The 22,715-nt window shown below is 51.2% G+C and overlaps 1 protein-coding gene and 1 long non-coding RNA gene across 8 annotated transcripts in view; one reads left to right on the forward strand and one right to left on the reverse strand.

Annotated features, from left to right (window-relative positions):
• The first annotated feature begins 2,315 nt into the window (after positions 1–2,315).
• Positions 2,316–18,652, forward strand: LOC308556431 (class I histocompatibility antigen, Gogo-C*0203 alpha chain-like). Of its 6 annotated transcripts, none has more exons than XM_081135620.1 (8): positions 2,316–2,539; positions 6,241–6,348; positions 12,972–13,232; positions 14,198–14,473; positions 16,444–16,719; positions 16,830–16,928; positions 17,231–17,263; positions 17,508–18,652. In XM_081135620.1, exons 1-8 carry the CDS (start codon positions 2,410–2,412, stop codon positions 17,525–17,527), a joined length of 1,203 nt encoding a protein of 400 aa, XP_080991746.1. In that variant the 5' UTR covers positions 2,316–2,409; the 3' UTR covers positions 17,528–18,652. The 6 variants fall into 6 exon arrangements, with proteins under 6 accessions (XP_080991746.1, XP_080991743.1, XP_080991741.1 ...); XM_081135617.1 differs by having other exon boundaries at positions 2,324–2,539; positions 16,444–16,582; XM_081135618.1 differs by lacking the exon at positions 2,316–2,539 and adding an exon at positions 2,596–2,744.
• Positions 9,730–22,715, reverse strand: part of LOC308556436 — a 34,224-nt gene continuing 21,238 nt past the window's right edge. For both annotated transcript variants that reach the window (XR_013998703.1, XR_013998704.1), the window contains one exon: positions 9,730–9,990. This is a non-coding gene — a long non-coding RNA (uncharacterized lncRNA). The remainder of the gene's footprint in view (positions 9,991–22,715) is intronic.

The following is a 22,715-nucleotide window of genomic DNA, read 5'->3' on the forward strand; positions in this document are numbered from 1 at the left end:
CTTGTCCTTCTTATCCTTTTGTCCTGTGTTCATCCACCTATTGCACAGAGATTTGAGATGTATGAGAAGGTGGACCTCACTGAAAGAGGAAAGGGCCAGGTCCCCATTCAGTGGGTCCTCTCCATCCAGTACCCTGTGATCATCCCCCAACAAGAGCTGGAAACAGCTCCTTCCTTTTTCTCCTCTCACCTCACCTCCCAGCTGCCCATCCTGTCCCCACCACTGTGGGAAATTGATGTGGGCTGCATCACAGGGGCAGCCAGGTAGAGCCATTGTTTAGGGTCACAGGATAATTTTCCTGGCTTGTGGACACTTGAGGAGGGCTGCCCACAGGTTCTGAGTCCTCTGTGCCTCCTGTCTCTTGCTGCTCTCTCTGAAGACACGAGTGTGGAGGGACAGTACTGAGGATGGAGGTGAGAAGATAACCTTTCTCCAGCCAGGGAGCACTAACCTCAGACTTTCCCTTCCACATGGATCTGGCTTTTCTAAGAGGCCTGAAAGCTTTGAAAGGGCATCTGTCCCACCAGTGTTGCCAGGACCATCGTCACTGTAGCTACAAATCATCCTGTGGCCAGGAGCCCTTGTCCACTTACACTCCTCTCTCTTCTCCCATCCCACTCACCCTGAGTGTCCCTCCTGACTGTGGACCTGGACAACCTTTAGTATTTCTTCTCTTGCCTCATCCTGCTAAGGCTCTTACCTCAGGCAGGCTAAGCAGACCCTGGGAGAGAGGGCAAGGGCTCCAGCCCAGAGCCCTGTGATTCCCTGTTACTCATGGGCAATAGCATCCAGCCCTCCCACACAGGAAGACACCATGTCCCCAGGAGTCAGCTGACACTGCTTAGGACAAACATGTCCTGTTTGCCATTTTCCATACTTCCTCCTCCTTGCAAAGGTTTCAGGTCAGAGCAGTGAAGACCTTAGTCAGGGAGCCTGTTATTGGAAGGTGACACCTTAGCCAGAGGTTGTGAAAAGTGAGAATTAATAGCTCCTGTAAGGCCTGTTACTGTGTAGACATGATAACAAGAAACCACAGAACCTGTTTTCAACCAGTGTGATCATCAATCAGTGACAATTTCACTCCAGTGACCCCACTTCTGAAAGTCAGCCCCTCTGCCCATCAGCCACCGCTCTCAAGGTGAATGTAAACACTCTCAACTCTAAAAATCCCCCAGTCCCTGAGGACTGTGCTTCCTAAAATTCTTTGTCAGGTCACCAGCGTGGCTCAGAGAGACTGCCTTACAACCTCTCTGGTGCTTAAGCACAGAATAAATGCAGCTTTCCATCTCAGCTTTTGAGAGGTCCTTTCTTTCTTCAACAAGGGGTTTTGACAATCCAGTCAGGTCCCCTGAAAGTCTAGGTTTCCCAGATTCTTTCTGCAAAGGCTGACATACGTTGCAGAAGCCTGTGGAAGTCCTGATTTGTCTTTAATCCTTCGGGGCAGGGATCTGAGAGCCATAAAATAATTCATTTTAATGACTTGACTTTGATGGTGAGCCTGATGCTAGGAGCAGACCTAGTATTCTGCTTCAGCACGTGGGTCCTTAGCCCTGAAAGGTAAGCTGTCCCATTGGGAGGGACCTGGGGATCTGAGAGTCTCAGATGCACCTATAGAGCGATTTAGCTTCAGCTCCCCATGGGGAGCACTGTGGGAGAATCCGCGTGGATATCTGGGCAGGAGATCAGGGAGAACAGAGCCAGGGATGGGGGAGAGTTTGGCCGATGTCCCTGGAACACCATCAGGCTCTTGGAACAGGACCTCCCAGTGAATTTTCAAGTAAGAGAAACTGCCCAGCTGAAAACTTGTCCTGAACATGAGGGTCCCTGGTCAGAATTCAGGCGGACTGTGAGCCTGGATGGTACAAATAACCTTGATTTTTACTAAGCTCTAGCAGTAATTTAGCCGTGTTTCCCGTGACGAACGGAGGTAGCAAAGCGCAGCAGGATCAGCAGGACCCGTGCCTTGGTCCCTAACAGAAAGCACAGGTGTCTTCGAATCACATGACAGTTGTGGCAGACACCTGCCCTACTTCCCAAATGACAGTAACGTCGTTTGGCTCCACCGCGGGGTGTCGTTTCATACGGTAGTGAAATAAGCTGTATTTCATAATCACCAACACAATTGGTTTTCTTTCGTATTTTTCTGGGTTTTCTCCCTCCGAGGACCAGCAGAGGGGGGCCAGAGAGGGTCCGTGAGAGCAGGGCGAAAGAAGCCCGGGGGGGGGGGGGGGGGGGGGGGCGAGGGGGGGCGAGGGCGGGGCCGGGGGCGGGGCCGGGGAGGGCGGGGCTGGCGGCTGCTTAGAAGCCCTGGAGAAGCGGAGCGTTGGGAGCCCAGAGATCCCGCGGAGGAGGCGTCCGCGGACCCGCGGCAGGGAGCGCGGACCCGAGGCCACCGGCCCGCAGCTGAAGATGGCCTCCGCCGGGACCGGCGCCCGGGGGCAGCGCGGGAGGCCGGCGGCCCGGGGCCCACGGAGCCCGGCTTGCGCGCCGTGGCTGCTGTTCCTGCTGCTGTCGGAGCTGGTGCGGGAGCGCGCAGCAGGTGAGGGAGCGGGGCGGGGGCGGGAGCGGGGGCGCACTCCCAGCCATCCCCCGCCCGAGCGCGGGTGGCGGTGGAGGAAGGCGACGGAGGGAGCCGCTGAGGTTGCGGAGGCCGCCTCCGGGTTTGGGGGGATAGCGAGTTTGGAGAGCTGCCCCAGAATCTGCGGGGGCGCCAAGCCCTCTTCCCACTGTGGCCCCGGATCTGGGTGAGCGGCCAGCGGGTGGGGACCGTGGGAGACTGGCGGGGCTCGGGGCGCGGGCGGTGACCCCCCGCCTGGACCCCGCTGACGTCACGCTTCCCGGGCATCCCCGTGGATGCCTCGGGAGGCCGCCGCTCGCGCTCGCGCTCGGCTCCCCGGCCGGGTGCTCCAGGTCAGCCCTAGGCGAGCCCCCCGCCCACGGGGATCTGGGGGCGGCCGGCACGTCCCCGGGCTCTGGCTCGGCCAAGCTCGGGGCGCCGCGGGGGGTCTCCCCGGGACCCCTCGGCCAGGCTCTCTCGGGTTGTCCGCGCAGCCCCGGGGGGGGGGGGGCGGGGGGGGAATGGAGGGAGAACAGGAGGGGCAGCCTAGGGTGGAATTTCCGTTCTTTCGCAGTTTCAGTTTTGTGCGCGGAGCTGGCGGGACCTGAGCTCCACCCGATTCCCCGGGGCGCCCCAAGGCCACCGCCCCCCGCGGCCGGGCCGGCGCCCCGGGCGTGTTTGCAGTCCGGGAGGGGTCCCCCGCCCTGGCTGTGATGCTTACTAGTCAAACCTTGTTATAAGAGCTTCACTTAAACGAAGCCATTTCCGCTTTTCAGAAAACATCCTCGGTTTACAATCTACCGATTTACGGTAAGTCCCAGGGAGGACACTAGGGGACAGCACTGGGACGTGCAGTCGGAGTTCCTAAAACTTTCCTATGCCTTAGATACAGTCTCAGGATGTTTTCAATACCTAAAATGAAATACATAGGATTACAAAGGAACCCAATTATTCAATAAAGCTATTAAACATTTTTAACTAGAAATAAAAATTTGTGATATGTAATATATGTGCTTCTAAGTTACATTAAATAATGCAGAGCAACAGAGCTAACAGCTCCCAGAATTTGGAAGTAGTGAGGAAAGGAAACATGTTTCCAGGTGTCTGCAACAACTGTCACATGATTTGAAAACACCTTTGGCTTGCATGGGACCAAATCACAGGTTCTGCTAACCCCGTTGCATATTGTTGCCCTGAGTCATCATGAGAGGAAAGGCTAAATGTCAGCTAGAAGTCTGTGGAAATAAGGTTATTTTTTTCTTCAAATTGAGGCTTCAGAACTCAAGTTTTCAGGTTTCACACAGTCCCGGGAGATCTGTGGACCCCCGGGTAAGAACCTCTTACAGCCCCTTCCTGGTGCGATATAGGGTGGTTCCAGTTGTGCATGGCAGGGATAGTCATGGGTATGTGCCTACAGGTCCTGTAGCCTTGTTGGGAGAAGGGTCAGGGCTGGCCCAGGGGGATGAGACCCCAAGCCAGGGAGGTGGGAAGAAGTGGAGGGATGAACCCAGGTGTGTGCCAAACTGTAGGGAGATATGGCACATGGAGGAGACAAAGCCAGAGGTTCCCAACAGGCCCCTCCTGATGTTCCTGGATGCTGACTTTCCTTTCAGGAGGTGAGAAATGGGGAAGTGGCTTTCAGGGGACAGATTTGTGAGTGCCGCAGCAGGGAGCTGAGCCTCATGGCACACTATAACAATTCAGTCCTATCTCCATGGTTACATAGGAAAACTGAGGCTCAGAGAGATTAACTGGCTATGCAGCGTTGCACAAACTTCCATTGGCTGGTTAGCATTTGGACCCCAGAAGGCTGGCTCTGGAGTCCATGCTGCCTCAGGCAAGGCCCAAGGCAGGAAGTCCTGACCAGGTGAGAGAGGCAAGAAGGCAGAATTAATCAGTGGCCCTTGGGACCGAGATACCTAGAGACAGAATAATTAAGATAGATAATTACAAAGCTGGTTACTAAGGCAAAACTGGAGTTAGGGGCTGGGAGGTGGGAGCAGGATGAAGGAGTTGCTCTTGGGCATCTGCCTGAGCACCTGGCTGGGTGTGCTGCTGGCAGTGCGAAGGGCAGGCTAGGTGAGGGACCTCAGAGGCTAGTGTGGGGCACTGAGAGACATGCTCCTGTGGGACTTTAAGGGCTGACTCCTGAGACTTTTTCTGGTCTCCTTCTACCCTTCCCTCCCTCCCTCCTCAGGTGCTTCTGCAGGCCCTTCTCACTCTGCTTCCCCAGTCCTCCCCTCCATGGAAGGCTCACCCAAGCCAGGGATTCAGGGTCCCCTCCATGCCAACCACAGCCATGTCCTTTCTCTGGCCCAGACCTTGCCCCTGAATTCCAGCCCTTAGGATCTGTACCAGCATGGCCTTTCCCGTGGACTGATTTGAAAAATGCTTTGAACAACGCCCCTTCCCACTAGGCACTATTCTAAGCACTTTGCAGTATTAACTTAGCATACCCTGACGACAGTCCTATTATCCCCCCACTTTCTGAAGGAGAAACTGAGGCATGGAGAGGCGATCTAGCCCCCTTTCTCTCCTTCCCAGACTCATCTCTTAAATTTGCAGTCTGCCTTGACCTTGGTTTTCCTGAATATACTAGTCTTTCTCCAGGCATTCATACTTTGCTAGTTCTTTTTGCCAAGAGCGGTAGTTTTCAAACTTTAGAATCACCTGAGAATCACCCAGAAGGTGTGTGAACTACAGAAAGCTGGGCCCCACCCCCGGTTTCTAATTCAGTAGGGCTGGGGCCTAGGGATGTGCATTTCTAACAAGTTCCCAGGCGGCACTGATGCATGGCCCAGGGATAACACCTAAAGACTCCCTAGCCTAGAATGTTCTTCCCTGCTCACCTACCCCACTGCCTGGAAGCTCACAGCTGGTAAGGTTTCCTCTGGGTCTCAGCCTGCAAGACTTGACCCAGCACCCTCCTGTCCCCAGGGTGTTACCAGCACCTGGTTCCTCCTGCACCCTGCTCTCATCAGCTCCCACTAGTCTTACTGAACCCAGTTGTTTAATTGTTCAGTTGTCCCCCTTCCTGCTAGACCTGATCTCCCTTGGGACCATGTCTGTCTCAGGTCATCTCTGTCCCCACCCGCACCCCCCCCACACACACACCTGGCCCAATGCCTGGCTTGTGCTAGGTGCTCAACAGATGTTTGTCAAATGAGTACTAACGCAAGGGGAGAGGCCAGGGCTGGCAGAGCTGCGCAGGCGAGCATGTCCGCCGGGAGGAGAGGGCCGTCCACGTGGCAGCACACAAGCATCACCTGGGAGCTTTCAACACCCGCCAGTGCCCAGTTCCCCCCACCCCATGTCAATGGCAGATTATCAGAGCTGCTGGGCGGCGCTGGGGCAGAAGTGGGGGCAGCCCGGCCCCGGCTTCCCTTCTCTCTGAATGAGAACAGTCAGGGCCTACCTTACAGGAAATGCCAGTGAAAACACCATGAATCAATACTTATAAAACTCAAGCAGCACACCTGGCACTAGGCCCAAGACGCACCTTGTTGGTTTGCACCTGCACGCCGGTGAAATTTCTAGTGGCTCCTCTGGCCAGGCCCCTGCGTCCCTCTTCCCTTCCAGCGTGCCTCTCATTGCCATTCCATACCCTCTCCCAGCAGACACGAAGATGTACAGGATATTTATGCCTGGAGATTCACACTTCCCTTTTCCATTTCTCCCTGCAGAGAGTCCCTGGGGGCTGCCTGTGGTGGCTGATGGCCCGGCTTCCTTAGCAAAGGACGTGATGGCAGAACTGGCCAGTCTGAAGCTGGAAAAGAAGCCATGGCCTGGAGGTAAGGCCCCACCCACCTGCTGGAGGGGCAGGATGGTAGGGGCCAGGAGCCCCCAGCCTGCAGAAGAGCACATCAGTCGGGAGTCTTGGGGACTGTCTCAGGAAGGGAGGACCCTGCCAGGGTAGGGGACACAGAGGCCAGAGCCTCATGAGGGTTCCCGGAGGGGAGGGGGGGGAGTGCTGGGACCTGGTCTCCAGAGGGCTGGCTCCTCACTCAGGCAGCCTCTGCTACCCAGCTCTTTCCTTCCCAGGCCCGCCCCTCCCCTCGAACAGGACTGGGAGACTGGGAAGATGATGTCTGGGGGACCCTTCCTCCATGCCTGTACTGTGCCTCATGTTCATATCTGCTCCAGCGCTATGGAGATCCCCACTTACAGTGGAGGAAAGCAGGGTCTAGAACTGTGACAAAACTTCCTCAAGGCCACTCGGCTAGAGTGGCAGAGCCATGTGGATTATGGAGAAGTGCGGCAGAGGCAAAAATAGTCTCCTTGTGGGGGCAGGGAAGGGGCCAGGCACCTCCCTCCCCACCACAGTCAGAGGAAGATAAGGACTGCTGAAGGGGCCCTGGCCAGTTTGGCTCAGTGGTTAGAGTGTCAGCCTGCGAACTGAAGGGTCCTGGGTTTGATTCCAGCCAAGGCCATGTACCTCAGCTGCAGGCTCGATTCCTGGTGCTGGTCTGGATGTGTGCGGGAGGCAACTAATTGATGTGTCTCTCATATCCATGTTTCTCTCTCTCTCCCCCCCTTCCACTCTCTCTGAAAAGCAATGGAAAGAAAAAAAAAAAGACTGCTTAAGGGATGCAGAACTGCCCATTGAGGGGCTGGCCACACAGCCCAGTGATCAGGAAGGGACAGTGGGAGGCTGATGACACAGACAGGCCCTGAGGCAGCAATACGCATGTGCCCACTTCCTTAGGCCGCGTCACAGCAGGAGCAAATTCCCCTAAACAGCTGCCATGTGGCCCTCACTTCCTCCTGCTATGGCCCCACAGTGCCTGCCACTGACCCCAGCCTGGCAGGGGTGGCACCTGGCACCTCCAAAGCCAGTGAGGTAGCCTGATTATTGCTCCCTCAGTTTATTTTGCCCCACTCTGGGCTGGAGCCCAAAGCATGATGGTCCCTCCTGGGTCCGGTGAGCAAATAGGAATCTAGTCACAGCTCAGACCATCTTCCTGGGGCAAAAGAGGGGGGGGGCATGTAGGCAGTGTGGCCCCATAGAGAGCAGACTGGGGCCCCCGGACCATCTGGCAGGTAGAGCAGACAGTGGTGGGATATTCAGGGAGGAGGGATGGCAGGCTCCTCACTGGGTATGAGCAAGGCTGTACCTGGAAGTCAGCTGCGATAGTGAGCTTGTCCTCAAAACAGGTCCCTTCCTCCTGGGATGGGCATCCAATGCCAGGGAGTGAGCCATGGGTGAAGCAGTCCAGAGTGGAGCAGAAGTCAAGGCCAGGAACCAGAGCTCCATGGTGGGGAGGGCTAGGTGAGCGGCTACATCCACACCATTCTAGACACCACCTGGACAAGCCTGAGAAGTCAACATTAACCCCTTCCTTCATCCCTGCTGTGGCACTGAGTCACACACCACTTCATTTTCCCCTGTGTTATTACAGCAGTCTCCAAACACCCTCTTGCCTCAGGACCTTTGCACTGACTTTCCCTCTACTGGAAGCCTCTCCCAGATTTTTACATGGCTGGCTCCATCAAGTCTTGACTCAAAAGTTTCCTTTTTGGGAAGACCATGCTATCTAAAATTTTAACCCCCGCCTAAACATCTCATATCTCCTGCTTTATTTTTTTTCCTTTGGCACTTACTGTCATCCAGCCTGTCATGCATTTTATTCATTTATCATTCATGTAAGCTTGCTGAGAGCAGGCACCGGGGCTGTTCTGCCAATGCCAGCATCTCCAGGGCCTTGGAGAGGGCCAGATAAATAGTTGGTGACCAGAAAGTCCTTTCCGAGTGGGGCAGTGGGAAGGTCCCCACTGGGCTGCCAGGGTGGGCAGAGTTCAGCCCGAAGTGTACTCACTAAAGGGTGGGTGTGGGCCAGGGGCCACTTCAAGAGTCTGTGTGCGCCATCTGGCCCTGCTTTTTACTACAGTGAGCTTGGCAAGTGACTTGGCTTCTCTGTGGCTCAGTTTCCCCATCTGTCATAGATCAGTACAGTGTACCTGCCTGATAAAGTTATTATGAGGGTGAATTGAGCCAAAATTTTGTAAAGTACCTGGGACAGAGCCTAGCACCTAAGTGTTTCAAAATTTTTTAAATGATACGTTGATAGACTTTTCCTCATTTTAACCAAAAATAATTGGCCATTAAAGCAGTTAGCATCAGTAAGTGCTGTAGTCCCCCCTTATCCACAGGGAATACGCTCCAAGATCCCCAGTGGATGCCTGAAACCACTGAGTACTGAACCTGTATATATTATGTTTTTCCTATACGTGCTACCTATCATAAAGCTTAATTTATAAACGAGGTGATTTCACAGACAGAAGATTCAATCTCACCACAGCTCTTAGCAACCTCAGCATACAAATTTTTTTCTCTCCTTAAGTTGAGAACTGTCACCTTTTCTCTTAAAGGAAGCACCTTCCGGGTTCTCTTGGGCATGTCCAAATTGCCAGAATCACTACTCTTGAGTTTGGGGGCCATTATGAAGTAAAATAAGGGTCACTTAAACACAAGCACTGTGATACCCCGAAGGCCAGTCTGAAAACTGAGAGGGCTGCTGTGTGGCTAACAGGCGGGGAGTTTACACACTGTGGATACACTAGACCCGTATCCTGGGCAGGACAGAGTAGGAGGGCTTGAGATTTCAGCATACTGCTCGGAATGGTGTGCAATTTAAAACCTATAAATTGTTATTTCTGGAATTTTCCATTTAATACTTTTGGACCGTGGTTGACCGCAGGTAAATGGAACGGTAGAAAGTGAAACTGGATAGGTGGGAACTGCTGTAGGAACATGACCTAGTGAGCAGATTGTGTACCTGCCCTAACAGATCAACCAGGCAGCATGTGGCTCCCTTTCCAGCCGAGCCTGGCCTTGGGATTACTTGCTTTTTGTCACCTTCTCACACCTGGGGAAGAGCGTGTAAGCACCTTTGTGACCTCTTTGCTCCCGTGGTGGAACGCCAGGGTCCCTGCACCCCACACTCCCGCCCCTCAGGCCTTGGTCTTGGTGGCGGCTGAGACTAGCTGCAGCTTTTAGAGGACATCCTTCCTTCCAGGCTGCACCTGCTTCTCACTGTCTCAGGGAAGGAGCCATGACCTTCAGGGCTTACTGGTTTAAGCTGGCCACCAAACTCACAGGCTGGCCCAGGCTTTAGTCTAACACCAGATGTATTCATTTCCTGTAGCTGCTGTAGCAGATAACCACATCTTGGTGGCTTAAGACAAAACACATTTATTCTCTTACAGTTCTGGAGGTCAGAGTTCAAAATGGGCTTCGCCGGGCTGAAATCAAGGTGTCAGCAGGGCAGCTCCCTACAGAGACTGGAAAGAAGAACCCATTTCCTTGCCTTTTCCAGCTTCTAGAGCTGAGTTCCTTGGTGCCTGGGCTTCCTGCGTCTTTCTGTGCTCCATCTTCATGTCACTTTGTTCTCACACAGTCAGGGAGTCTCCCTCTGCCTCCTTTTAATTTCTTTCTTTTTTTTTAGAGAGAGAGAGAAAGAGAAACATCGATTTGTTGCTCCATTTATTTATACATTCATTGGTTGATTCTCGTATGTGCCCTGACTGGGAATGGAGCCCCCAGCCTTCGTGTATTGGGATAATGCTCTAACCAACTGAGCTACTCAGCTAGGGCTCTCTCTGTCTCCCTTTTATAAGGACACATGTAGGGCCTGCCTAGACAATTCAGGGTCATGTCCCCATCTCAGGATCCTTTATTTAATCACATCTGCAAAGTCCCTATTACCACAGAAGGTAATATGCACAGGTTCCAGGGATAGCTGAGGAGCCATTGTTCAGCCCACTACACTATACTCCCTGTGGAGAGGGAGGCAGACAGGACACCCAGCCTTATGGGAGCCCAGCAGCTACCCAGGGACACAGGTGTCTTGCCGTCCCCCACACCCAGGGCAGGTGGAGCTGCTGCAGACCAGAACCAAGAAGCTGCAGCCTCTGTTCCCCCAAGGCCCATGTATCAATTCTCAGCTTCCAGCCCAGAAGCTCCCCAACTGATCTTGACTCTGGTTTGCAAAGAAACCTGAGAGAGATTCCAGTCATTTCCCAGGAGGCCTGCGCCAGCCCAGGCCAAATGTCAGCCTTTCACTCAAACACTCAACATTGACCTCTCGCTCCATAAGGAAGTTTCTCCAGCCATGAGAAAAGAGCACCATTTCCTCAGTTTAAAAGGCAACAGGCTGTGGAAGAGTATTGGGCTCCCCTCTTCCTAGTTCATGCCTTCAGGGACTATACTAGGCCTCTCTCCTGGGCCTCAGTTACCTCATTTGCAAAATGGGGCCAAATCACACCAACTTCTTAGGTTCATCCCCAGGATCAGCTGAGACAGTGAATGAAAAGCAGCTAGACCAGTGCAGGGCACACAGCGGTAACTGCAAAAATGGCAGCTGTGATTATTGTCACTGCCATTCATGCTCTTTTCATCCAGTTCAACAAATGCAGGAAGTAAGTGCCTACTGTGTGCCAAGCATGATGTTCCCCCAAGGCCTATGAAAACAGCGGTGACAGTCAGATGCATTGCCCACACTCATGGAGCCCATAGTCACTCACAGGGTGCACAGAGACCCCTCTGAGGGATGTCAGGGTGGAATCAGGAGGGCTTCCTGGAGGAGAGAGGAGATGCTAGCCCAGAGAAGAGAGAGAGGGGCGTGCCTGGGGCAGAAGGAACCTCAGGTGGGGAGGGCCTGGGCAGAGACTAGCATAAACGGGAGCTGGGAGCTGTGTGACGGTTTGACTCCTTTCACTTTAGAGTATTCAAGCATTGAATACCTACTGTGTGCAGAAAGCTGCTCTAGGAGTTGAGGAATCAAGAGATCAATGCTTACAGGAATCCCTGCCCTTGGGAGACAAACTGTTAGCAAGATAAACAAGTAAAGTGCAAAGATTCTCTAGGAGGTGGAGATGCTCAGGAGAACAGTAACTCAGAGACCAGAGTGGGGGTGGTAAATATTTCCATGGGTGAGCTAGGAAGGCCTTACTGAGAAGGTGGCATTTGAGCAAAAACAGTTTAAAAAGTTAGTTAAGAGCCAACCATGGCTATGTCTGAGAAAGGTGGGCTGAGTTTTTAAAGTACAGCATTTGTTTTAATAGCTTGAGTTGTTGTTATTGGTGGGGTGCTGTCTGCATCCCCACCTGTTGCTGATGAAAGTGGGCTTTTCGGGGTGCCACATGAATAAGAATTTCCTGAGGCCCCCACAGGAGTATGAGGTATTGTGGAAAGTTTTATTTCTGTGGAATTAAAGCCCTGAGTTTCCAAGGTCCCATTTCCCTCTGCTCCGCCATGGAAAAAGTCCCATTTTGTCTTTAGCGGAGCTAGAATCAAAGCCACTGCCCAGAGTTTCTGCTCCATTTTAGGGTCCATTTCAGCCCAGCATCTGGCTAGCTTAGCTTATGTTCCCAACTGCAGTCCATTGCATGTGGGGACCACATGGCTGTAGGCCATGTGGCTTCTATGACCACATGACTGTGGAGGTACACAGCAAATGGGGGTCACTGAGCAAGTAAGAAACAGGAGCTCAAGTGGCAAGACAGAGAATTCTTTGTCTCAAGGATTTTACCCTTCCAACATTTCATGCACTTGCAGTGGCTCCACCCCCAAGCCAGTTATCTTTGTTACCAGGTTAGACTCACAGACAAGCACCTTCCCTGTATCACCCCAACTGTGCATGCATCCATTTCTCCCTTTGTTGGACCCCTTCCCCCAGTGATTGGCAGGGAATGGACCGGTGGTTCCCTGGAGAGTGTAAAGTTTAGCTTCCTGGTGAAACTGCCCAGATGACCATGCTTATAATATCTGGCCTCCCTTTGCTCCTTTCCAATTATTAAAATGAGCTAGCTAGTTACAACGGTAACATTGCGACTGGCTGCTAAATTGATTTCATCTCCAGACCAAGTTGAATGGATGAGTTGGTGCTTCTGGACACATGGTAGAGAACCTGAGGCAGCATTTGGACTTAAAGAGACCAACTAGCAATGTCTGCTATGGAAGCAGGAGGGGTGGGAATTGGAGTCCAGGTGCGACTAGCTCTGCAGCCCTGGTTCAAGCCAAGAATGAAGGCCAACCTTTATTGGCTTCTCTGGGGAATGAATAATTCCACATAAATAAAGCTTCTAAACAAACAACTTTTTAAAAATCAGAATCTTTTTAATTGTGATTGGAAACCAGGTGATCACAGTTGCTGGAGACAGGTGTAAAGTGTGAGTGAGTGGGCCCTGAGAGAGGAGCTGAGAAACTGCTTTGGAGTGAAGTCACAAGCAGCGCGTAAACTTTGGCCTCAGTGCTTGACTGGTTATTTAAATGGTTCAGATGCCCTATTTTTGTAACCAAAATTGCCAGGTCTTTCTATTGCTCAAGACAGCAAATACGCTGGGTAGGTTTTTACCCTGACACCTGGTGCAGCCTGACATCGCATGTGAGCCTGAGACAGTCGTGTTTCCACAGGGTCGCACTCCCTCCGCTACCACTACCTGGCCCTGTCAGAGCCAGGCCCCGGCCTCCCCCACTTTCTGGCTGTGGGCTACGTGGACGACCACCCCTTCATACGGTACGACAGTCGTGTGGGCAGGGCCGAGCCCCAGGCCCCGTGGATCGCGCCCCTGGACGCCCAGTACTGGGAGACAGAGACCCAGAAGCAGAGGGCCTGGGCAGAGGTGCAGCAGGTGGAGATGTGGACGGTGATGGGCTACTACAACCAGAGTGGCGGTGCGTCAGGCGGGCTCCCCGCCCCCGTCCTTCCCTCCCTCGGGACAGGGTGCTCGGTGCAGCCTGTCAGAGGGCCCATGCGCACTCCTGAGGCATAGCCCTTCCCAGTCTCCTCCCACGGCCAAGCCGGGGCCACAGGGGCCTTCAGAACCAGTTCTGGCTTCAGCAGCTGGCCTGCGGGCCAGGGTAGGAAGCATCCACAGGAGCTAGAGGCCCACAATGTCTCCCCCCAGCTAACTGGGGTTCCAGAGCTCAGCAGCCTGGAGAGGCCTGCCCCCTGCCTCACTCCTTACCCTCCCCAAACACTTCCAATCATACCTGCCCCTGGGGGCCATCCGTGCCAGGAAGGGGAGGGAGGCCGGATGAACTTTTGACTAGGCAGGCAGCGCAGGGCAGGAGACAGAGCCCGGACGGGGACCCCTGGTCTGCCCAATGTTGGCAAAGGACAGGAGCATTTCTCAGCCTGGCCTCCCCACCTCAGCAACGGCGAGCTCACAAGCACTGCCAGGGCTTGGAGCACAGCTCTTCACACTGCACCTCCCACTCCATGCCCAGACTCCCAAATGACTAGAAGCCTCAGGTCCCCAAAGGCCCAGAAGGACAAGATATAAAGACTGGGAAGGGCTATGCCTAAGCCCAGGGCCCCCAGGAGAGACATGGCCCACCCTCAGTAAAGGTGTTGCCAGCTACTGAAACTGGGTTACTACTGAGAGCATCTTACACCCATAAATAAACGAATTTTTCCTTCTCACTGCATAGAAAATATTAATGTCTCATTATGAACTCGAGTGCTCTTCCCACATGAAAGGCCCCACAGTCTTCTCAGCCCTGGCTGCTCATAAAAATACCTGGGGAGCATCTTTTAAAATGCCAACGCCCTGCCCCACACTCTGCGGCCCCTGCCGGTGGTGGGTTTCTCAGCCCCACCGCCCCCACTCACGCCGCCTTCTCGCCCACACGCACAGGCCGGCACAGCGCTCAGCGCATGTTCGGCTGTAACATGCAGGAGGACGGCCGCTCCAGCAGCTTCTGGCAGTTCGGCTTTGATGGGCAGGACCACCTGTCGCTGGACCTGGAGACTCTGAGCTGGGTGTCAGCTGAGCCCATGGCCGTGCGGACCAAGCGCTGGTGGGAGTCGGAGCGCTGCTACGCTGAGTACGACAAGGCCTACCTGGAAGGCCTCTGCCTCGCCTCCCTGCGCAGGTACCTGGAGCTCGGAGGCCCGAGCCTCACCCGGAGAGGTAAGGCCCAGCCTGAGGCAACGCAGAGGGTGGCCCCACGCCCTTCTCAAGAGTTGTCCCATTTGACAATGAAGCCTGGGGAGTTGGGGGGAGCGGGCTGTGTCACTCTGGCTCAGGCAAGTCTGCTGGGGCCCAGAAAGATGGCCAATCACTAGAGCAGGAGGAGAGCCTGGACTTCAGGCTCTCACTCCCGGTGAGGTGGATGGGAGTTCTGGAATCCCCTGGCCAAGTGGTCTTGGGGAATAGCTCCCCCTAACTCAGCCTGGTTTTCTTCATCTGTAGGGAGAATGGATTAAACTTGGTGGCTCAGAAAGTCCTTTTGGGGTTTAACATCCTGTGGTTCTGCTCCCTGGGAAATGACCCCAGGCCCCAGGGGATAGTGTCCTTCACCACTCCCAGGACCAGGGGGAACTTCTGGGGAAGCTGAGGCCCTTTGTCCCCCCTCTTTCCACACAAGCCTCATGCTCAGTATGCCCCCCAGACCTGGGTGCATCCGAAATGCCTCCTGACCCTGGCCAGCAGGGCTGGACATAAGGAAGGTGGGTGCTTGGGCTGCGCGGGTAGAGGCTGCAGGCAGGCGGGGCTGGGGCTGGTCAGAGCACTCAGCACACCGTGGATGTCTGCTGGTTGAGCGGCGGGATGTGAATCATCTGAGGTAGTGGAGAAGCTGTTCCTCAAAGGGGAGGTTAGGACAAGTAATGTCAGGAAGAGGAGACGTGATTATGAGAGCACAGCATGGTGGTTTGGAGCTCAGGTACTTGAGCCCAGCCTCCAGATCCACACCCGGACTCCAGGACTTGCTGACTGTGTGACCTTGGGCAAGTTACTGGCCCTCTCTGTGCCTCAGTTTCCTCACCAGTATAATAAGGATGGTAATAATAGCCCACGCTTCCCTGCGGCACCATATTGATATGTGCTAAATAAGTGGTGTCGAGCTCTCATTCAGCACCAGGTGTTCTCCTACCTCCTTCACCTGGTAGACAGGTTATCCACAGAAACAGGACCGACAGGATTTGTATATATAAAGAGAGAGAGAGATGTAATAAGTAATTGGCTCATGTGATCGTGGAGGCTTAGAAGTTTCAAGATCTGCAGTCGACAAACTGGAGAACTGGGGGCGCCGATGGCACGGTTCTATTCCAAATGCTGACAGGCCAAGACTCATGAAGAGTCTGAAGACAGGAAAAGACCTATGTCCCAGCTCAAGCGATCGGGCAGGAGTTCCCTCTTATCAGTCTTTTTGTCCTATTCAGGTCTCCAGATGACTGGGTGACGCCCACCTACACTGGGGAGGGCCATCTGCTTTACTGAATCCAGAGTCAAATGTGAATCTCACCCAGAAGCACCTTCAACACCCCCAGAAAACTGTCTGACCAAATGCCTAGGCAGCCCCATGGCCCAACTGACACACAAAATGAACTGTCACGCCTAGATTATGTCATTCAGAACAACTCTGAGAGGAAGGAACCATGGATCCCCGTTAGGCCCCGAGAGACAGAAGGTGTGGACAGGGTCAGGCTGGGCTTCAAACCCAGGCTGTCCAGCTCCAGAGCCTGTACTCATAACCATGCTTGTTCCAAGTTGAGGGAAGGGACATCATTACTGACTTCATTGAACAACCTCCTATTGGGCCCCTGCTGTGTGCAGGAGGTCATGGGGGAAGTATGTAAAGTCTCTGAGAAAACTCCAGGGTCTCTGTGGGGCCCTGGAACACCCCCTGCCCTCATTGCCCCACCCAGGACTCCCTTGGAGGTTGGGGGCAAAGAGTCACATCCTTGCCATGGGAATTCCTAGGACAGTGCCCCTTTGGAATGGTTGACGACAGGTTGTCCCTGCCTCCAACATTGGGTTGTGTGTCTGCCCTGGAGAGAGCCGAATGGAGGATGCTGGAGGAGCCTGGGATCAAGCACAGGGGACAGGCGGAGAATGGCCACCCACAAGCCTTCCTCCCTCCATCTCTCTCTCTGCAGAGCCGCCCACAGTGCAGGTGACGAGGCACGTGATCCAGGGCAGGGGTGTCACACTGAGGTGCTGGGCCCTGGGCTTCTACCCACAGGACATCTCACTGAGCTGGTGGCTGGGTGAGGAGGAACTGACCCTGGAGACCGAGTACGTGGAGACACGCCCCAGCGGGGACGGCACCTACCAGACTTGGGCCGCTGTGTGGGTGCCGGCTGGGGAGGAGGCTGGCTACACCTGCCACGTGCAGCACGCTGGCCTGAACCACATGCTCACCATGGCGTGGGGTGAGGAGCTGGGCTTAGCTAGGAGGGGGCAATGAGGTCAGGGAGGGTCCCAGGGCCCCCAGAGATAGTCCCATGGTCTAGGGGTGCCTCCTTTTCTCCGCCTTCCTCAGAACCGCCCTCCAGTCAAGGATTCATTGCCATGGTTATCTGCCCCATCCTGTTCTTGCTGGTGGTTGGAGCTGTGATCCTGACCAGGAGGTACCTTCAAGGTAGGTGTGGTATAAAAGTGGGAGGCCCTCTGGCTGGTCCAGCCTCACAGGGGGAAACACTCTGCTGCCATTCCTTCAGCTACATTTCCCTTCTGGTGAGCCGCAGCTACTACTGAGGCCCCGCCCCTGCCACACAGCCACACAGCATCCCAGGGCCGGGAGGACCCCACAGCCAGGGGAGACCGCTGGGCCGGGCCTTGGAAAGGGCCCAGAGGGGGAGAGGGGGAGGGAAGGTGGACACCCAGCCTTCCACCTCTGCCCACTACTCATGTCATCTCTGGTTTGTGCTCTTTTTCTGACAGCCAAGGATAAGGAACCTTACGAACAAGCCCCAGGTGATTATGGGCTGGGTGGGTTCTGGAGAGGAAGCCCCAGGTGCTCCCAAGCCTGAGTGAGGAGCCTTAGAGCCAAAGATGGAGGCAGGGCACTAGGACAGGTGATCTCCCTTTCTGCAGCCTGGCCTCAGCCCGCTCCAAGGCCAGGCAGAGAGGGTGTGGTAAGGGCACTCCTGGGAGCCACCACCTGGGTTTGGTGGGGACCAGGAGCAGGTCGGGTCACCTTCCTTCTTCCTCCCTGCAGGTGGAGAGGAACCCCCATAATTCCCAAAGCCCAGCGAGAGCAGGGGCAGCTCAGCTTCTCTCTGGCCAGAAGTTCGCACACCAAGGAAGTGTTCTGGGGGGTGTTCGGGGGCCTGGCAGATGTGATCTGTCCATGATGAGCCCATCCCACCCCAAAACTGAGCCCTCCTCAACCTCGTCAGCTTTGTTACAAGTGGTCTGTGCCACTAAGGTGGCTCTGTGATCTTCCTGAAGTTCTTTGAAAAATGTAATAATTCCTCATCTTCTACGCTTGATAGTTTGCAGAATGACTTCATGTTAAGTGTAAATCTCAACTTGAGCCTCTCAGGCACCCTGTGACTGTGTGGGTCAGGGTAAGGGTATGTAAGGGTGTGCGGGTGGGTGTGGTGTGTGTGTGCATTAGGGTGTGCGATGTGTTGGTGATGGGGGGTGTCCTTGTGTATCTGAGGAGGAGCTTAGAGGAACAGGTGCTCAGGGGCCTGTCAGTTAACCCTGGGCAGCTGCAGGATGGGAAACAACTCTGTCTATATTTTCCTTCCTGTCCTTTTGAATGGTTTGAGTTTTTACAATAAGCACATGCTACTTTTACAGTAATATTTTTGCTATGTCCTGTGGAAATGCTTGTTAAGGGTGTGTCTGCAAAGGCCCAGCCTAACCTTTCTGAATTTCAACAGAGCAGAAAACCCCATGTCTCCTTTGCAAACAGGAATCACCATGGGACCACATCTTTGTTTATTCAACAAACAGTTCCTATCTCTTGGCCACCTGATATGCAAGGGACTGGGACGGAGAGAGGCCAGGCACTCTCTGCCTTTCCTTCAGTGACTTCAGGGCCTGACAGGGTCTCCTGTGGGGATGTCTGAAACCTGTGTCTGCAGCCCTGGGAGGCCCAAAGCCCAGGGTTTGAAAGATGTGATATTAGAAAAGGATTCAGATTGCACTGAGGATGTGTGTCTATCTCAGCGATGCCATCGTGTCCCACCTATGGAACCTCGTCCTAAGCAGGGTTCTAAGTGTGATGGGACAGCTTCTGCGCTGGGGCTGGCCCTGCCTCTGCCCTGGCACTGCATGGTCCCAGACCTTTTGCTCTCAGACAGCCTCCAGGTTCTTGACTCACCCAGGAAAAATTTCAAGGATGAGTCTGAGTGAGAACAAAGCAAGTTTTATTTAGGTAGACAAAAGGAAAGAGGCCAGGGCACAGGTGCCGCTATGAAAGAGGCAAAAAGTGAGTTGTGCTCGTGGTCAGTTAGTTCTTCAGATTTTATGTGTTTCCAAAGGGGTTGGGAATAGGGGCACCAAATTCTGACTCAGCCTTCTGGTTGGGAGGGGTTCTTGTTCCTAATATGGTCCAGTCAGGAAGTGTCATGGCCTTCGTCCCACCCTTATGTTCATAGCAGCACAGTTTACAATAGCCAAGATCTGGAAACAGCCCAACTGCCCATCAGTAGATGAGTGGATAAAAAAGCTGTGATATTTACACCATGGAATACTATGCAGCTGTGAAAAAGAAGGATCTCTTACCCCTTGGGACAGCATGGAGGGACCTGGAGAGCATTATGCTAAGTGAAATAAGCCAGTCAGAGAAAGACAAGTATCACATGATCTCACTTATATGTGGAATCTAATGAACAAAATAAACTGATGAGCAAAATAGGACCAGAGGCATGGAAGCATGGAACAGACTGACAGGGTCAGAGGGAAAGGGGGAGTAGGGGCAGGAAGAGATTAACCAAAGAACTTATATGCATATATGCATTAACCCATAAACAGACAATAGTGTGGTGAAAGCCTGGGGTAGGGTGGAAACTGGGTGGAGGGGGGGCAATGTGGGGAAAATGGGAGACATCTGTAATATTCTCAACAATAAAGATAAATTTAGAAAAAAAACCCTGCTTGTCTAAGATACCATATTATTTTACTTATATTATGGCATTGAAACAAACTATACAAATGGACAAACAAAACAGAAACAGACTCAGGCACAGAGAACACACTGATGGTTGTCAGATGGGGCACTAGGTAAAAAGGGTGAAAAGATTAAGAGAAGTACAGATTGGCAGTTACAAAACAGTCATGTTGGTGTAAAGTACAGGATGTGGAATATAGTCAATAATATTGTAATAACTATGGACGGTGCCAGATGGGTGCTAGACTTATTCGGGGGGGGGGGGGATCACTTCATAAGTTATATAAATGTCCCGCTATGTTGTACACCTAAAACTAATACAGAATAATATTGAATGTAAACTATAATTTAAAAATAGAAGTTACTATTGATAACAAAAAGAAATGAAATAAAATGAAAACTGCATGTTTATTAAAAAAATCAACCAATGAATGCATAAATAAGTGAAATGAGTCATCTCTCTCTCCCCCCATCCCCTTCTTCTCTCGTCTCTAAAAATCAATTACTAAAACATTTTTTAAAAAAGACTTAGGGTAGCTGAATGGATAAGAAAGCAAGACCCGTATATATGCTGTCTACAAGAGACCCACCTCAAAATGAAAGATAGATAGACTAAAAGTAAAGGGATGGAAAAAGATGTTTCATACAAATGGAAATTTAAAAAAAAAAGGCTAGAGTAGCAATACTTATGTCTGATGAAACAGACTTTAAAACAAAGGCTATAGTAAGAGACAAAGAAAGACACTACATATTGAGTGTCTACAAAATGAGTCTTAATAAATTCAAGATGGCAGAAATCATATCAAGCATCTTCTCAGATTACAATGGTATGAAACTACAAATCAACTGCAATAAAAAAGAAACCTGAAAAGCATTCCAACACATGGAGGCTAAATATCATGTTATTTAACAATAAATGGATAAACTCAGATCAAGGAAAAATTTAAAAATTACCTGGAAACAAACAAATGAACACAACAACCCTGAGAGAGAAGTTCATAGAATTACAGGTCTACCTCAAAAAGCAAGAAAAAAATCTCAAATAATCTAACTGTTCACCTAAAATAATTAGACAAAGAACAACAAACACAGCACAGGGTAAGTACAGGAAAGAAATAATAAAGAACAAGTGGGAAATGAATGAAATAGAGACTGAAAAAATAAAAAGATCAATGAAACAAAGAGCTGATTCTTTGAAAAAATAAGTAAGATTGTCAAACCTTTAAGCAGACTCATCAAGAAAAAAAAGAAGAGGACCCAAATAAATAAAATCAAAAATGAAAGAGGAGAAGTAACAGCTGACACCATTGTAAGAAAATACTATGAACAACTATATGCCAACAAATTGGACAATCTGGAATAAATGGATAAATTCCTAGAAACATACAATCTTCCAAAACTGAATCAGGAAGAATCAGAGAATCTGAACAAACCAACTACAACTAGTGAAATTGAAGCAGTAATCAAAATCTACCAACAAGCAAAAGTCCTGGACTGCATGGCTTCATAGGTGAATTTTACCAAACATTCAAAGAAAAACTAACACCCATCCTTCTCAAACTATTCCAAAAAAATCCAAGAGGAGGGATGACTCCCCAGTTCTTTTTACAATGCCAGCATTATCCTAAATCCAAAAACAGATAAAGACACTACAAAGAAAGAGAATTACAGGCCAACATCTCTGATGGACATAGATGCTAAAATCCTCAACTAAATATTAGCAAGTTGGATCCAGCTGTAGATTTAAAAGATCATACACCATGATGAAGTGGGATTTATTCCAGGCATGCAAGGCTGGTACAATATTTGCAGATCAATAAACAAAGTGAACAATAAAAACCACATGCTCATATCAATAGATGCAGAAAAAGCACTTGATAAAATCCAACACCCATTTTTGAAAAAAACTATCAGCAAAGTGGGAATAGAGGGATAATACCTAAACATCATGAAGGCCACATATGACAGATTCATAACTGACATCATATTGAATGGGGAAAAACTAAAAGTGTTTCCCTTAAGATCAAGAATAAGACAGGGATGTCCACTTTCACCACTCTTATTCAACATGGTACTGGAAGTCCTAGCCACACAATCAGACAACAAGAAGAAATAAAAGGCATCAAAATTGGAAAGCAGGAAGTAAAATTGTCATTATTTGCAGATGACATGATATTGTACATAGAAAACCCTAAAAACTCCAACAAACGACTACTAGGTCTAATAAATGAATTTGGAAAAGTAGCAGGAAACAATTAATATTCAGAAATTGGTGGCATTTTTGTACACCAATAATGAACTATCAGAAAGAGAAACTAAGAAAACAATCCAATTTACTATTGCAACAACAAAAACAGTAAGGTACCTAGGAATAAATTAACCAAGGGGGTAAAAGACCTATACTGGAAAACTATAAGACACTGAAGAAAGAAATGGAGGAAAATACAAATAAGTGGAATACAAATACCGTGGTCATGGATTGGAAGAAGTAACATCACTAAAATGTCCATACTGCCCGGCCGAGCGTGGCTCAGCGGTTGAGCATCGACCTGGGATCCAGGCAACTGGGGTTCGATTCCCGGTCAGGGCACATGCCCAGGTTGTGGGCTCGATCAATGACTCTCTCATCATTGATGTTTCTATCTCTCTCTCTCCCTCTCCTTTCCTCTCTCTGAAATCAATAAAGATATATTAAAAAAATAAAAATAAATAAAATAAAATGTCCATACTACCCAAAGCAATCTATAGATTCAATGCAATTCCTATTGAGATACCAATGGCAGCCCTGGATGGTGTTGCTCAGTGGTAAGAGCCTTGGCCCAGTCACTGAAGGGTCAAGGGTTTCATTCCTAGTCAATGGTGAATACCTGGGTTGTGGGTTTGCTCCCTGCCTCCCCCTCCCCAATCCTTCGCCCCCCTCCTTTGGTCAGGGCACGTCCAGGAGGCAGCTAATTGATGTGTCTCTCTCATGTAGATGTTTCTCTCTCTCTCTCCTCCTTCCCTCCCTTCCACTCTCGCTGAAAAGCAATGGAAAAAATATATCCTCTGGTGAGGATTAATTTAAAAAAAAAGATACCAATGGCATATTTCATAGATCTAGAACAAATATTACAAAAATTTATATGGAACCCAAAAGACCCAGAACAGCCACAGCATTCTTCAGAAAGAAGACCAAAGTTGGAGGGGTCACAATACTGAATTTCAAGCTATACTACAAGGCCATTCTAATCAAAACAGGCATAAGAACAAGCATATAGATCAATGGAATGGAATGGAGAACCTGGAAATAAACCCATGCCATTA

Source organism: Miniopterus schreibersii (genome assembly GCF_964146895.1).
Source record: "Miniopterus schreibersii genome assembly, chromosome: 4".
Lineage (NCBI taxonomy): Eukaryota > Metazoa > Chordata > Mammalia > Chiroptera > Miniopteridae > Miniopterus > Miniopterus schreibersii.